Source organism: Saimiri boliviensis, chromosome 5, assembly GCF_048565385.1.
Source record: "Saimiri boliviensis isolate mSaiBol1 chromosome 5, mSaiBol1.pri, whole genome shotgun sequence".
NCBI lineage: Eukaryota > Metazoa > Chordata > Mammalia > Primates > Cebidae > Saimiri > Saimiri boliviensis.
Window position 1 is genome coordinate 16381005 of NC_133453.1, and position 17899 is coordinate 16398903.

The following is a 17899-nucleotide window of genomic DNA, read 5'->3' on the forward strand; positions in this document are numbered from 1 at the left end:
CAAAAGTTCCCACCCTCCCTCTAAATGTCCTTCATCCAGTTTCTGCCCCTCAGATTGGAGAGTTCAACTCACTCATATGTTTCCACGTTACCAAGCACCCACACTTGCAGCACACATGATTCACTACTCGGTTTGTTTAATCAATATTTATTCAGCACCCACGAGTTGCTGAATATAGAACAGCACTTCCTTGACTAGTGAGACTGACAAGAAAAGCAAAAGCCCTGTGTTTAAGGAGCTCATGCCCTTTTATGGATGAAAAGCAAGCTGATTAAGAATGCTTATGGTTAAGAAATACCAAGAATCAGAGACTTCATCTGGTACCTGGTACACCAAAAAGATTACCTTTCACCAAGGCAGTGTTCTTACATTGCGACTGTATATATTAGAAGTTTTTCTCTATTAACTCTGCTGTCCCAAGCCCCGAATACCTCTTGTGCCTGGACCACACACCCCACCCCAAGAAGTGGCTTTGTAACTGGTCCTCCAGCTTTCTTCTTTGCTTGCTTTGATTCATTCACACACAGTACTAAATGGAAACTGTCAGGAACAGAAATTAAATAATGTCATGCCTCTGCTTAAAAGTTCTCAGTAGCTTCCCATTGCCTTAAGAGTCAAATCCAGCTCCCCCCATAACCCCTGCCATTTGGTTCCCCATTATCTCTGGGCCCTCATCTGGCCTGCTTCCCTCAGTCACTGCATAGACATCAAGCATCCTTTGTTCCCCTAATTTGCCAGGCTTCTACAGGGCCTTTACACCCTCTGTATAGCTGGTTTCTATTTTTCAATCACAACTCAGTTTAAATGTCATCTCTACAAGGAAGCATCCCTGACTTCCAACCCTACACTGCCCTCACACCCAGTTACTTTATAACATCACCCCACCTGCTTCTCTTGATAACACTTGTCACCTCTGGGAAATATCCTGCTTTGTTTTTTCACTCCTCTGTCACTTGTTTCTCACTGTTAGATGGTAGCCTCCAGCAGGACAAAGATGTCTTCTGTCTCGATCACTGAAAGATTTTCAGCAACTAAAGCAGCACTTGGCACAAAGCAGGTGGAAAATAAATATTTATTTCATCAATTATCTTTCAGAAACATCTAGATTGCTATTTTAGAGCGTAATGTTGATCCTTTGAGTACTTTGAGGAACCAAAAGGCGATTTTAACAAAATTCTTGAGAATAAAGAAGATGAAGTAATTGGTTTTTGCTTGATGGTGGGAAAAATACTTCCCTTTTTGGCACAACTCAACATATCACCTTAAAAAACAGCACTAAGAACACGATTCCCTTTTTAAAGAGGCCCATTCTTCTAATATAGTGCCTGGCTCATAGCTGATATCGGCAAAGGTTAGCTTTCTCTCTTCAGTACTTTTTTTTAAGAGATGGAGTCTCTCTCTATACCCAGGCTGGAGTATAGTGGCAAGTCACTGCAGCCTCAAACTTGGACTCTCAAAGTGCTGGGATTACAGGCGTGAGCCACTGAATGAGTAAGTGAATGTACTGATTCACTTACTCATTCACTTCCTTTCTGTTACTAGGCAAGGGAGAAATCAGTTCGTATCTATACTTCAAGTACCCAACACAATGTCTAGCTCATGGACGTTCAACAGATTATCAGAAATTGAATTAAAATAGTTTTCTTCCAGGTTAAGGGACTGACGCAGAATCACTTTCCTATTTTGTCACACCAGGTAAAAGCTACTCCCCCTGGTATGTGGGTTCTGGGACTAAGCAGTATGAACTTCTGCACTACGTGTGCCTTAATGATTCAGTAAGAATAAGCAGTAGTGATGTATTTATTAACCCATTCATTGCCAAAACATGTACTGCTTCAATAATTGCATTTGCTACTTTTGTTCATCTTTCTTTTTCAAGCTGGTAGTAATAGAAACTCTAGAACAAAACAAAAAATAAAGAACTTAGTCACCAAAGCGTGTGACTCAGTAAAGTAGGCAAAGAAAGTAAGAAAAGAAAGCAGGGGCTAAGAAGAATGGTTTCAAGGACACATTGAATCATATTGTCAAATGATTCCGTTTAAGAAGAGGCTGATGCAAAATAGCAGAACAAAAGTTGAGAAAGTCAGAAATGAGTTTCTTCCTGAGCAAAAGATGTAGAAAGCCTGAGGTGGGATCATTTCTGGGAAGGAGAAACCATAAGTAAGAAAGTTCTGACGTCTGAAAGCTGGTAACACTGAACGCTGTGTAGGAAGACCACCTATCACCTGTACTTCAATACTGTCCACACCAGTAAAACTCTATTTCAATTTACCTTCATGGATGACCTGCAGTGACCTAAGGTATATATATCCAGAACACCAATATGATTAAGAAGCAGGCCTTACATTTAAACATTTAGACTTTCAACACTGAACAGTGTGATTTTCAAAGTCAAAAGTCTGTGTCACGTGACTACAATCACACCGCCCAGAAGTCTCATTATCTTCTCACATTCCATCTTAATATTAGTAGGTAAGAACTGTGTCCCCGGGCACTTCAAGGCATTCTTCACTTTTCATTGGCTTACTATTAAAACTCAGGGAATGGTGGATATCATAATATACCAATGGCTTGTTCTTTTCATAGTATGTCTTTAGCTAGAAAAAGCAAATGGTATATGGGGACTTCCAGACTCAACCACAGGGGTCATTCTTGGAGAGGAAGCAGAAAGGACTGAATATGTTTTAAATTACAACTCAGTAAGGTCATGAGTTTTCTTTCTTTTTTTTTTTTTTCCTGAGACAAAGATTAACATTTTATAAGAATCTCAACCTCTTTTAAATCTGTGGTTTTTGAGCCTGAAAAGCAGGCTTTAAATGGTTCTTGGTGTTCATGTAAGAACATTCTAATTGCAACTTGAAAGCTAAGTAATAGTCTTTGTCAAATTAGATTATTTCTATGTTATAATAGTCCTCTCATTTATAAGATAATGAAGGTAATATTCAGAAAGGCTGTTGTTCAAGGAAACAGAGCAACTGGAAGGACAGAAGCCTAACATAAGTACCTTGATTTTTGCTATTAGTTTCTGTCTAAACAGCATGCTTTTGGCCAGATGCTTCTTAGAAAAAGAAGGCACACAAGTTGGGAGAAATATTACCTTCCTGGATCCCACAGCGAGTGATGCCATTACAAAATAAGTACTGTTGTGAAACCATTCAAGTTGCTTATTTCATTTCAGTAAGAATGTGTGTGGAGACTCTGGTCTGTGTTTGATTGTGCTAAGAATGTATGTCCTCAAGACTTGGACACAAATGTTCATAGAAGCATTATTCATAATAGCCCCAAAATGAAAATAACCCAAATAATCCATCAACTGATGAATGGATAAAAAGAATGTGGTATATCCACACAATGGAATATTATTATTATTTGGCCATAAAAACGAATGAAATGTTGACACATGCTACAACTTAGATCAAGCTTGAATACATTTTATTAAGTGAAAGAAGGCAGTCACAAAAGACCACATAGTCCACATACATGAAATGCTTAAAATAGGCAAATCCATAGATACAGAAAGGAGATCAGTGGTTGCCATGAGTTGGGTAGATGGAAAAATGAGAAGTGAATTCTAGTGGATATGGGGTTTCTTTTTTGCAAGATGAAAATGTTTAATAATCAGATAGTGGTAATGGTTGCACAACTCTGTGAATATACCAAAAATCACTTGATTCCACAATTTTAAAGGATAAATTTTATGACATATCAATTGTATTTCAATTAGACTTTTTTTTAAGAAAACCATTCTATGTATTAGGGTAGAGGTGGTATACATGGTCATAGGAAAGGTACAAAAGAATCATGAAAACATATATCTGGATACAAGCACTTTATTCTTTAAAAGGAATGAACCAAACATAGCAAAGGAGTAATAAGGAACATGGCAAAACACATTTTACAGTTGTTATATTTTACTCTCAAAGCAGATGTACTGTGGCTTGCTTATAAACAATAAAACACATAAGTAAAATGATTGGTTGAATTCATCAGCAGTATAACCTTTGGGCCTGAAATACTCTATAGGTAAGCTCCAGACTTCCTGTGTGCTACAGGGAGTAAGTGATAGCATTGAGGGATGAGAAAATGTGTGTTGGGTGAATTAGAAAGCTTTTCAAAAGGAGCTGGCACCCATACAAAACCTGAGATTTTGAAAGAATGAGGGAAAAAAAAAAGATTTTTAAAGAGGCAGAGGAGATGGGCAAAGGCCCTGTGCAGAAATGAGGCTCCCCTGAAAGAGAAACGTGAGCAGCCATGTGGGTTGGAGCCAGTGAGAGTTACCAGTACTGGCTGCTTCAGCCCATTTCTCTTCCCTGGATCGTGTCTGCAAACCTGGAAGCAGGCAGGCCTCTTCACTGGGCCTTCTTGGATGGTAAACTCGGACCACAGACATTAGAGTCTTTGCCAGGGGGAGGTCCTGATGCAGTGGGTGTCTTTACATTGATGGAGCACCTTGTTTCTATGAATGTTCACATCTTCCCCTAGGTAGAGTGTTTGGTCCTCACCTCTTCAAAGGAGATGTGACACGTTTTGGAGCCTAGAAAATAAGTCACACACAAAAAAGTGAAATGACTGGCTCAGTAGTTTGTCAATACAAGAGTAAAACACCTTGAACTTCTTCTTACAGATTTCTATCCCTACTATATGACTTAAATATTATGACACTTGGTCCTCATGCTTAACTTGGCTGGAATGACTGCTATCCAATAATAGGCAACTGCTCATTATTTGTATATTTTCCATACAGTTTAACCCCAGCAAAACAAGAAGGAACTTCCCTTTAAAGCACAAATCAGATACTGAAGTAATATTCTCATGTATTTAAACAATAAGTAAGATAAAAATCACAGTAATACTCTTCTGAAGCACCTAATGTAATCTAAGGACATTCTCTAATAGAATAAAAGGTAATATCAGTGTCTGAGAAAATCACTTTTAAACACATGTTGAGGGTTGGAATTGATCATGAAGTTTTAGTTAACAGTTCTTATTTTGAGGCTTATAACTGTCCAAGCTTTGATTGATTGATTAAACACCACCATTTTTGAACAGGTGGAAGCTACAATACTGTCAGAAGAAGCTTTTCTCAGCCCCAAGACAGGATAAGCGTCCTTGTTTTAGACTTTTACACTGACCTCTTACCAATTGAGACATGGTCCTGATGAGCTTGTAATGAAGTGTTTTGTGGCCAGTGTAGGCAGCACATTGGCAGCTGTAACAAAATCCCCAAGACCACCCATTGCAGGCTACAAGGAACCAGAAAATGACAGGGCCCCAGGGAAGGATGTCCCAATCTCATGGACCTGAAACTATAAAGACAGGCCTGCATGCCTCATTTCATGACAATTTTTAATTCCAAATGCCTGACCTCTGGACAAGAGATAGGCTCCTTATAAAATTCTACCACCAAAGGAGAAGCTCAGCTGAATTCCACTGCAGTCTCACATCCGTTTTATGCTATTGAGCTGTGCTAATTGTTGACCCGAGTTTTATAAAAGAGAACAGGAAGTCTCTTGTGGCCAAGGCAATCTGTAGTGGTCTGAAAGCATCTGATTCTCAGAAAAGAAAAAAATTATCTGTAACCATATTAAAACCCTTACCAAATATGACTGTTTATAGTTTCCTTCTTATTTGATCAATTCATTTTTGCTTCAGTGGAGACACATTAAAGGGCTCTAAAATGAGAAGAGAGCGACAGTTTTTAAAGCAGAACCTTGTGTAGTCCTTGAAATTTCTTTTTTCTTTTTTTTTTTTTGAGACTAAGTTTCACTCTTGTTGCCCAAGCTGAAGTGCAATGGTGTGATCTCAGCTCACTACAACCTCTGCCTCCCAGGTTCGAGCAATTCTCCTGCCTAAGCTTCCTGAGTAACTAAATTACAGGTGCCTGTCACCAAGCCCAAATATATATATACTTGTTTTATTTTATTTTTATTTTTATTTTTTAGTAGAGATGGGGTTTTGCAATGTTGTCCAGGCTGGTCTCAAACTTTTGACCTCAGGTGATCTGCCCGCCTTGGTCTCCCAAAGTGTTGAGATTACAGGTGTAAGCCACCATGCCTAGCCCACTTTATTTTATTATGTCACAGAGCAGTGATCATAGTGGGACAGTAAGTTTGCTACATTGATGGAACAGGGAGCAGTTGTGTCACATGCAAAGTATGATAGAACCAATTTAGATCTTATTATTTATGTTTTACTTTATTATAAGCTTAATTTTGACCAATGTTACTCTGCTGTCCATCAGAATCAGACTTACAGTAGTTTTGTTTTGGTTTTTTTTGTTTTGTTTTGTTTTTTGGTTTTTTTTTTTTTTTGAGACAGTTTCTCACTCCATCACCAGGCGCCAGGCTGAAGTGCAGGGGTGCGACCTCGGCTCACTGCAACCTCCGCCTCCTGGGTTCAAGCAATTCTCCTGCCTCAGCCTCCCAAGTAGCTGGGATTACAGGCACGTGCTACCACGCCCAGCTAATTTTTCTGTATTTTTAGTAGAAACGGGGTTTCACCATGTTGGCCAGCATGGTCTTGATCTCTTGACCTCGTGATCCACCCGCCTTGGCCTCCCAAAGTGCTGGGATTATAGGCATGAGCCACCACACCAAGCCCAGTATTTTTTAAAAGGTCAAGAAAGCCATAATGGAGACTCTAAGTGGAAAATGAAAAAGAGGAATATCTTGCATTTTTGTACAAAAAAATTATTAAGTAATGGCCATAATATAGAAATTTTTTGAATTAGAGAGAAAAAAGTCTAATGTTCCCAGTAGATTCTAAAATGTAATGTTCCCTGGAAACCAAGCAAGACCATGTATCTGTAAGTTATCCATCAAATAGGAAACAAAGGCATCCCAGATAATTTAAATTCAGCAATAGTCCCCAAAGCTCAATTTAGCCATGGTTCTTAATATTCTACTACAAAATTTCAATAGAGTTTATTTACTGTGTTTATCTTCTAACAAAGTGAATAGCATAAAAGAAGCAACTTGAAGAAGGGAACTCAAAAGGAATTTAAAATATAAAGTGGGGCCGACCACAGTGGCTCCTGCCTGTAATCCCACCACTTTGGAAGGCTGAGGCAGGTGGATCATGAGGTCAGGAGTTCGAGACCAGCCTGGCCAACATGGTGAAACCTCATCTCTACTAAAAATAAAAAAATAAAAAAAATAAAAAAAATTTAAAAAAGCCTGGGTACTGTGGCAAGCGCCAGTAATCCCAGCTACTCGGGCAGCTGAGGCAGGAGAATTGCTTGAACCCAGGAGGCAGAGGTTGCAGTGAGTGGATATCACACCACTACACTCTAGCCTGGGCAACAGAGTGAGACTCTATTTCCAAAAAAATAAAAATAAAATGTAGGTCAGACGCATTGGCTCATGCCCATAATCCCAAAAGTTTGGGAAGCTGAGACAGGCAAATCACTTGAGTCCAGGAGCTGGAGATCATCCTGCGCAACATGGTGAGACCCTGTCTCTACAAAAAACAAAAAAAGTAAAAATTAGCCAGGCATGGTGGCACACACCTGTAGTCTCAGCTACTGGGGAGGCTGATCACTTGAATCCAGGAGGTTGAGGCTGCAATGAGCTGTGATTGCACCACTGCACTCCAACCTCCAACCTGAGCAACAAAATGAACCTTGTCTAAAAAAAAATAATAATTTTTTTTTATTTTAAAATTAAAAAATGTAAATATTAAGATCCAGATTGGCTCTATCTTACTTTGCATGCAAAGCAACCTCTCCCTGTTCCATCTGTGGCACTATGCTTGCTCTCTGCATCTATGCCTGGTTTGAATTGGTAACCACAGTTCCTCTGAGCTCTGTTCATACAGCTGCAGTCAAATCCTGGAGCAAGTGCAGTGGCCCAGGGAGCTCAGCCCACAGCTGTGCTTTAGGGCAAGCATTCATTTTCACCATTGATGTATCTAGAACCTACTTATCTCATTTTTCATTCTCGGATCTTGTTAGATCTACATGACGTTCTTCTTCTTTCACAGGATACAAAACCCCTGCTTTCCGACATGCATGTGCACATGCACACACACCCACATCGACACATCACACCCATTCACACGTGTACAGACATACGCATGCAGACACACTCTACACACACATACCACAACACACACCACACACATTAACACCACACATACACACACACACCCATTCACACATATACATACACATGCAGACACACTCACACCGACACATCACACCCATTAACATGCGTACATACACATGCAGACACATTCTACACACACATACCACAACACACACCACATACATTCACACCACACATACACAGTCACACAACACATTCACACCACACACACTGACACATCACACCCATTCACACGTGTACAGACATGCACATGCAGACACACTCTACACACAGTCACATTACACATACACACACCACACATACACACATGACACACACTCATATCACACATGCACACCACACACACTGACATATCACAACATTCACACATGTACAGACGTACACATACAGACACACTCTACACACAGTCACATTAAACATACACACACCACACATACACACACCACACACACTCATATCACACATGCACACCACATACACTGACAGATCACACCATTCACACATGTACACACACATGCAGACACACTCTACACATATTCACATTACACATACACACACCACACATATATAGTTACACCACACACACTCATATCACACATACACACCACACATACACACATTCACCACACACACTCACACCACACACATACATTCACCACACACACTCACACCACACATACACACACCTCACATACACGACACACTCACATCACACAAACACTACACACACACACCACACACACACCACACATACAACACACATACACATGCTCACCACACATGCACCACACGTACACACACTCACACCACACATACACACCACATATACACGTACACTCACCACACACCACACATACATACACACCCACATAGACCACCACACACACATCATGCATATGCACACCACACATATGCATACACTTACCATAAACACACACACACCACATATACACACACACTTATACACACATTCACACCACACATATACACACCACACCCAGGCCCACACTCACACCATGCATACACTCACACCGTACATACACACACACCACACATACACATGCACTCAAATGCAACACACTGTCATGTACACACACTAACACTCCACACATACTCATTGCACACACACATTACACCCAATTGCACAGGCTCACAAACTCAAAACACACACATACACACATCATACACACTCCATGCATATACACACCACACATACACGTACATTTACCATAAACACACACACACACCACATACACACATACTTATACCATACACACATTCACACCATGCAAACACATACACACACACCACACACACCCACACTCACACTGCACATACACCACACATACACACCACACATACACATTCATTCAAATGCAACACACTCTCATGCACACACACTAACACACTCCACATGTACTCACTGCACACATACACTACACCCAACTGTACATGCTCACAGACTGAAAACACATACATATACCATACATACACACAACACACACAAGTACAAACACGCCACACATGTATGCATACACATCACACACTCATACCACATACACATACACACCACACACATACACTTACCACACACACACACTACACATACATACACCACACACACTGTACATATACCACACAAACTCACATCCACCACACACTCACCACACACACTCACACTACACATACACACACACCCCATGAGCACACTCACTCAAATGCAACATACTCTCATGAACACACACTCCACACACTCATTGCACAGACACACCCATCCAATTGCACATGCTCACATACTCACACACCACCACACTCATGCTTCCACATACTCTCATCCTCTGATGGAACACACATATACACAACAGTCAGTACATTCAACAAAGAATTACATAGGTATCCAACTAGGCACTGAGGTTATAAGTGAACAAAATAAAATGTCGTGCACTCACCGAGCTTACATCAAGAGTGAAGAATGGGGAGATTTGGAGAAAATAAGAGTCCAGGATTGGAAGAGAAGGAATGATGGGAAGGACGCCACCCTTGGTGGCAGAGCTGCCTACAAGGGCTGTGAACTCGGAAGACAAAACTCCCTTGACCTCTCCCTACCCATCTTCTCCAATACTGAGGATGAGTTTGGAAATTCTTCTCTGTTCCAGCAGCTAACCTAGAGCAGTTTAAATGAATAACTATGATTTGGGAGATGTGCAGTGTACAAGATCTCAGCTGTTGGTACCACAGATGTCACAGACTCATCTCCTGAGCATCCCTATAACCACTGAGGTATATAGACTGAAGGAAGTGGATGGCTGGAAGTGTAAACTTGCTGTTTTAAGGCATCTCATTCTCCTATGCTTCATGGAGCTGAAGACATATAAGAGGCAATAACCTATGAAATTCTGTTTTGATGCTTTGTTTTAGGAAGTACTTTATACATTAATGTATATTCAAAAGAATATTGTTTATTTAGCATGGAAGTTGAGAAATAGTTTTCTTATTTCAACTATTTCAAAAATAAAGACACCAAAAACACGACCTACTTTTTCAAGGTTCAGATTTACTAAACACTCTTCCTTCCCACACCTATCTACGACTATATGTACACACACACACATGCACTCGCACAGCTAGCTTCTAAAAGGGACTGTATTTATCCCTTGATATTTGAGATTATTTACAATATTGTTAAAATAAGGCTGATTTTGTAAGTCTTCTTTTTCATTTCAAATTTATTTTAGCCTTGGCAACAACAATAAAAAAGATTCCAATAGAAATAAGCTAAGTTGAAAACATACAGATGCCCCAATTTTTTGTTTTCTGCAAAGGGGGAAACAGCTTAAAACTATGAGCTGCACTAATAAAACAGTAACTGTTGTAAAAATGCTAGGACTGGTAATCAAATAAATGTCTGCATCTTCTCTCCTGGAGATTAAATTGGGAAGAACTACGGAAGTATCTCTGTCTTCTGTTATCCTTAAAGGCTAAGATTTAAGACAACTTCCCTTTTGCGGTTTCAGTGTGCCGGTCTGCTCAACACTTCGAAGTTGGAGGACTCAGTTTCTTTGCATTGTTCATTTCAGGCAGCCACGGTCTCCTGGGATATCCGCACGTTGTACTCAACAGTACCTGAAGACGCAGAGCACAAGGCAGAGAATTTACTGGTGAAGGAGGTAAACATGATGCTGCCAATGCTTTATTTATAAGGCTTTTGTTTTTTCCAGGGAATTCTTAATACAGCTTACTATTATCGTCTTCCTCTCATTTCAAGAGATAATGCGAAATATTCTAATTAGTGTTTTTGTTTTTGTTTTTTTGTTTTTGTTTTTTTTTTTTTTTTGAGGTAGGATCTCACTCTGTCACCCAGGCTGAAGTGCAGTGGCATCATCTCTGCTCACAGCAGCCCCTCTACCTCCTGGGTTCAAGCAATATTAGTGCTTCAGCCTCCTCAAGTAGCTAGAATTACAGGCATACGCCATCATGCCTGGTTAATTTCTGTATTTTTAGTAGAGACGGAGTTTCGCCATGTTGTCCAGGCTGCTCTCAAACTCTTGACCTCAAGTGATCCTCCCACCTCAGCTTCTCGAAGTGCTGGGATTACGGGCATGAGCCACCGTGCCCGACCCTAGTGGATGTCTTTCAACTTTCATTACTTGTTAGAGGGCTTTACATCTTCCTTTTAATCATTTCCCATTATCTGGTGATTGTTCAAGTTTTAGATTTTCTTTTCTTTTGTTTTTGATTAATTTAAAATCCCCAAGTAGAGAAATATTTAAGTATTCCTAATACAAATATTTTATTTAATTTTATTTATGTGGATTGACTTTTCAGAACAACCAGACTACACTAGAATTTTGGATAATGGCGTTCTTATTCGAAGATGTATCTCTTTTAAGTACTAACTATGGAAATAGTTAATGGTAAAACCCTGTGGACAGCTTGAAGAGACCGTATTAGGCCATTATTGCATTGCTATAAAGAAACACCTGAGGCCGGGCGCGGTGGCTCAAGCCTGTAATCCCAGCACTTTGGGAGGCCGAGGCGGGTGGATCACGAGGTCAAGAGATCGAGACCATCTTGGTCAACATGGTGAAACCCCGTCTCTACTAAAAATACAAAAAATTAGCTGGGCATGGTGGTACATGCCTGTAATCCCAGCTACTCAGGAGGCTGAGGCAGGAGAATTGCTTGAACCCAGGAGGCGGAGGTTGCGGTGAGCCGAGATCATGCCATGCACTCCAGCCTGGGTAACAAGAGTGAAACTCCGTCTCAAAAAAAAAAAAAAAAAAAAAAAATGAAACACCTGAGACTGGGTAATTTATAAGGAAAAGAGGTTTAATTCACTCACGTTTCTGCAGGCTGTCCAAGAACCATGGTGCTGCATCTGCTTGGTTTCTAGGGAGGCCTCAAGAAGCTTGCTCTCATGGTGGAAGGCAAAGGGGGAACAAGCATATCCCATGGCGAAAGCAGGAGCATGCAAGAGAGAGCGGAGTGGAGGTGCCACAGACTTCTTTGATTTTTTATTTTATTCATTTATTTATTTATTTTTGAGGCAGAGTCTTGCTTTGTCACCCAGGCTGGACTGCAGTGGCATGATTTCGGCTCACTGCAACCTCCACCTCCCAGGTTCAAGTGATTCTCCTGCCTCAGCCTCCCAAGTAGCTGGGACTACAAATGGTCGCCACCATGCCCAGCTAATTTTTGTGTTTTTAGTAGAGATGGGGTTTCACCATGTTGGACTCGTGATCTCAAGTGATCCGCCAGCCTCGGCCTCCCAAAGTGCTGGGATTACAGGCATGAGCCACTGCACCCAGCCAAATGGCCAGATCTTGTGAACTCAGAGCTAGAGCTCATTTATCACCAGGGTATGGCCCAAGTCATTCATGAGGGATTCACCCCCATGATCCAAACACCTCCCAGCAGGCCACACTTTTAACACTGGGAATTACATTTCAACATGAGATTTGGATGGGGACGAGTATCCAAACTATATCAGGGACTGATAGAACATCTCTGGGTGTAGTATCGACTTCCATTCTATTGGTTTATAAGAGATCTACAAAACAGCTTCTTTTTCTTCTAACCAGACTCCAGGTGGCTTTAGAGCGGGAATCGGGCCAGTGTATAGCAGCTACTTAGCAGATGTTTACTGCATAAATAAATAATGCTTATCCTTTCCTTGTAGAAACTGTGTTGATAAAATTTAGCCCAGCACCGGTCAAACTGAAAGTAGTGGAATCTAAGCTCAGTCTTGAATCCTGAGAAAGTTACGTGTCGCAACTAGGATTTCATTAAAACTGCATACAATAGCAGTATCTTTTCTCAGCTCTTAATATGTTGATATTTTATAAGCTAGCCTTATTAGTGTACATATTAATACTAATATGACTGTACACATTTTCTGTTGTACTGTTCAGTTCAGATCATTGTTTGCCATTTTTTTAACCTGCCTTTTTTTTTCCAAGTCCATTATTTTGTATGTATTCCCCAAAATTCACATTGCATTACAATACCTTTTAAAAAGACAGAAAAAGGGAAAGTTCAGACTCAGATAACGTCAGGATGTATGAGAATACTGTCTTCATAGTTACTGTTAAAAATAGTGTGTGATATCAGTACTATAATATTTTGTTTAGAGTTGCCCTAAAGGAAGTCTTAGCATACAGTAGGGCATCACTGTTTTTTTAAAAAAAAATGGAAAATAATTTTTTTATATCAGATAATCAGACTTATCGAAACCAGGTCTGCAATCAATATGTGTTAACTTAGGCAGGATTTGGCATTTTTTTTCATTGACTTCCTCCTTATAATTTAGTCACAAATGTGAGTGGAATTTTAAAATTCCATTTCTTATTCTTACTGTTAATTACTGATATTTTTTAAAGACCTGTTGATTTCCTGATATAAATAACTAGCTTGTTAAACTCTTATCCTAATAGTTCATGTTTAATTTTGTAGGCGTATAGGCATAAACAATTAAAATTTTCTTCTCTTCTACTAAGTATATAGTTTCTTTAGTTTTTATTGTATTCTACTGTCTACTATCCCTAAAACAATGTTGAATAATAATGCTAATGCCAGGCAATATGCCTTATTTTTGAATTTAGGGGGAGACCGTAGTATCTTTGATGCTTTTTGAAGGATGGTGTTTTATGTTGGTTTCTGGTGTTTCTTTATTGTGTTTTAAAAGGTGTCTTTCTGTGAAACTGTAGAGTGTTTATAAAGACTGGCTGCCCTGCTATCACATGCACATACAGCCTATTGATACAACAGCTTTTCTGTTTTATTTAGCATTGTAATAAAATCAATGGACTGTTGTCATGTGGATTCCTACTTGTACTTCTGGTATAAATTTTCTACTTCAAGTTGTATTATTACCTTAATACCTTGTTGCCTTCAAAATATTTTTAGTTTATGTCAAATTTTGGCATTTACATTTTGAGTGAAATTTGGCTCTGGTTTTTTTTTTCCTTTGGTATTAGAGAGATGATAGCTTTAATAAATAAATTGGGGCACTCTACATCTTTTTCTGTATTCTGGAATAAACAAATAAACAAGTGAAACAAAAAAGTACCTAGAACAAATTTAAGTGCATACAATTAAGAAATAGTAAAGATGGCACTCAAATTCTCTGGGAAAGAGTGGACAAATACTACTCAACTATCCATTTTGGAATAAAAAAATTTTCATATCTCATATTATATACAAAAATTAATTCCAGATGAATAAATTTTAAAAACAAAAGCTATAAAAATGTAGGGAAACATTTTTAATTAGGAAGTTAGGGAAAACAGATTTAACCAAATAAAAATTTAAACTTTGTATATGATTGATGGTACTGTAAACACAGTCAAAAGAAAATATTTAATTAGAAAAATCATTTATAACTCATTATACACACGAAATTAAAGAATCCTACAAAATTAATTTAAAAAGACAAAAACTCAAGAAAATGTGAGCAAAAGATATAGGCAAGCTGTTTGAAAGAAGAAATGCAGCTGGCTAAGAGGCTTACAAGGTTGCTCAGCCTCTCCAGTAGTCACAGAAATAGAAATTAAAATAAAAATTTTAGGGAAGAAAAAATTTAAGATAAATAATTTAAGATAAATATCATTTAGCAATGATGAGAATAGAATGAAAGAAACACTGTCACGTGATGTTTGAAATACATCTGTAACTTTTGAAATGCAATTCACAAGTATATTTAAAGCAGCATATAGAAATATACAAATACATAATATAAAAACACTCGGGAATAAAGATCTAATTAACGAACATGTATGCTGCATTGGAAATTTTGAATTATCAATTAATAAAAGTGAGGCTAAAATTTTTTTCACATTTTTATTTTGTAGCAATATACACCAAAGAAAAAATTATATATATTTAAATAGCTTAGTTGTGGTGCCCATACTGTTTTGTTTCGTTTTGTTTTTTTAGAGGGAGTCTTCCCTCTGCTGCCCAAGCTAGAGTGCAGGGGGCAGAAACTCTGCTTACTGCAACCTCTGCCTCCTGGGTTCAAGCGATTTTCCTGCTTTAGCCTACCGAGTAGTTGGGATTGCAGGCACCTGCCACCATGCCTGCCTAATTTTTGTATTTTTAGTAGAGATGAGGTTTCACCATGTTGGCCACGCTGGTCTCAAACTCCTGACCCCAAACGATCCACCCACCTCAGCCTCCCAGAGTGCTTGGATTACAGATGTGAGCCACCATGCCTGGCCTGACGCCCATAATATGTTGTTAGGAGAAAAAGCAAGTCACAGAATTGTAGTATGATATCATGAAAGATAGAAAACCTATACGTATAAACACAAATATATTTATATAAGACTAGAGAAAGTATAAAAGAATGCACGCATCAAACTGATAACATTGGCTACCTCACAAGTTTGGGACTGTGGTGGGAGGGGATAGATCGATTTTCAATTTACATAATTCTCTTTTATCATGATATTACACATAAAAGCTATTTTGGAAAAAAAAAAGCTAGGATATATTTTTATCCTAGAGAATTATTAGAATGTATTTTCTGTAGAGATTTTTAGTAGAGATGGAAGGCTGGGAATGGTAGCTCACACCTGTAATCCCAGCACTTTGGCAGGCCGAGGCAGATGGATTATCTGAGGTCAGGAGTTCGAGACCAGCCTGACCAATGCAGTGAAACCCCATTTCTACTAAAAATACAAAATTAGCTGGGTGTAGTGGCACATTCCTGTAATCCTAGCTACTTGGGAGGCTGAGGCAGGAGAATCGCTTGAACCTGGGAGGCGAAGGTTGTGGTGAGCCAGGATCATACCAAGATCATTGCACACCAGCCTGAGCCTCAAGAGCAAAACTACTTCTCCATTAAAAACAAACAAAAAAAGGTATTTTTAAATGCTGCCAGAATTGGAAGTGACCCAAGTCTATTGCCTAAACTTGTCTCCAAAAGTTAAAAATCCAACACAATTCTTCAAGTCATTGGATAATTACCTATAAGACTACTTCAGATTCATTTTTACTGTTTTAGTTTGCTGATGAAGATTGCATGTGGAGCACTCAAACTCTCATGCATGTCTTGCTTTAGGATTCCACCTGCTGAGCTTGTCTGTCACTCGTGGAAGTCAATTAAGTTCAGTGTACATAGTCCATTTTCAGCCGTTTTTAATGCAACTACAATGGATATATAAATGTATCATTTAGGGACTTTTCATTTCATGGTCCTTTTGCCTGCTGTCATTGTGGGTATATAGGGTATTTATATATTTCCAGTTTTCAACAGTTTCCAATTGCTCTCACATGAACGAGTGTTCCTAGCTCGTGGCTCTGGGTATCTAGAACCCAAGGCTTTCAACAACCTTGGACTTGGCTGGCGGCCTCCTTCAGCTCCTGCCTACTGCCCCATTTTATTGCCAAGCATGTTTTCAAAGTAGGCCCAATTGGCCCGAACTCTAAATTCTGGAACCATTCAGAACCTCCACCCCCAATCTCTAGATCCAACCAAAGTTTCAAGTGTAGCTACTTTTCCAGGGGAAAGATGGTATGAAAAGCAGGTAAGTGGATCCGTACAACACAGGAGACTTCAAAAGACTATTCTAGAGTCCCCAGAGGCCTTCAGTTTTGTTTGTGTTTCAAGAGCTTCTACCTCACAACATCAGATGTCCAGATCTTTTCATCTATCTGTAGTTCTCTAGGAATGTCACCTTCAGCTGAGGACAGGTTGACCACAAAATTTGCCTTTATCTTGTTATTGCTCCTAGGGGGAAATTTCTTACCTTCACTTTTGTTCCCACTTTAATTCCCTTTCAACTACTTGGAGCCTTCTTTTCTCTCTTGTACCTCAGCGTCTTACTTCTCTAAGAACTGCTGCAAGAAGAAATCAAGTAGATTGCCTTTCACCCTAGATCCCAAATATCTGCTAAACTTTTATGTTGCAAAACTCAGGACAGAGCATTCGACTCTCTTTGGCACCATGAATGAATCTTCCTGCCATATTTTTCCCAGCTGTATGGATCTAAAGTAGAAAAAAAAGAAAGGAGGAAGCCTGGGACAAAACTATTTTCTTCCCTGATAATTTTTCTGTGTCACTAGTACTAAAAACCCTGCAAAAACTCTGTATTAGTCCTTGGTTTTAAGGATAGAGATAAAGTGAAATCTGTGCTTTACAGGATGGAAAGAAGATAAGCCCTACTTAGAAATATCCTATGATGATAATGTAACATGAATAGTCAGGCCTGGAGACAGCAGATAAAAAGAAAGAGGTCACCACAGAGCTGGGCTAAGACTAAGAAATGGTCCCAGGGAATTACACTGCAAAAAGT

General features: G+C 39.3%; 1 protein-coding gene across 9 annotated transcripts in view; it reads left to right on the plus strand.

Moving 5' to 3' along the window:
• Nucleotides 1-17899, plus strand: part of DOCK10 (dedicator of cytokinesis 10) — a 278160-nt gene that overhangs the window by 116215 nt on the left and 144046 nt on the right. For all 9 annotated transcript variants that reach the window (XM_074398952.1, XM_003925467.4, XM_074398949.1 and 6 more), the window contains exon 3: nucleotides 11183-11272. In XM_074398952.1, the coding sequence (XP_074255053.1) occupies nucleotides 11183-11272 (90 nt within the window). The remainder of the gene's footprint in view (nucleotides 1-11182; nucleotides 11273-17899) is intronic.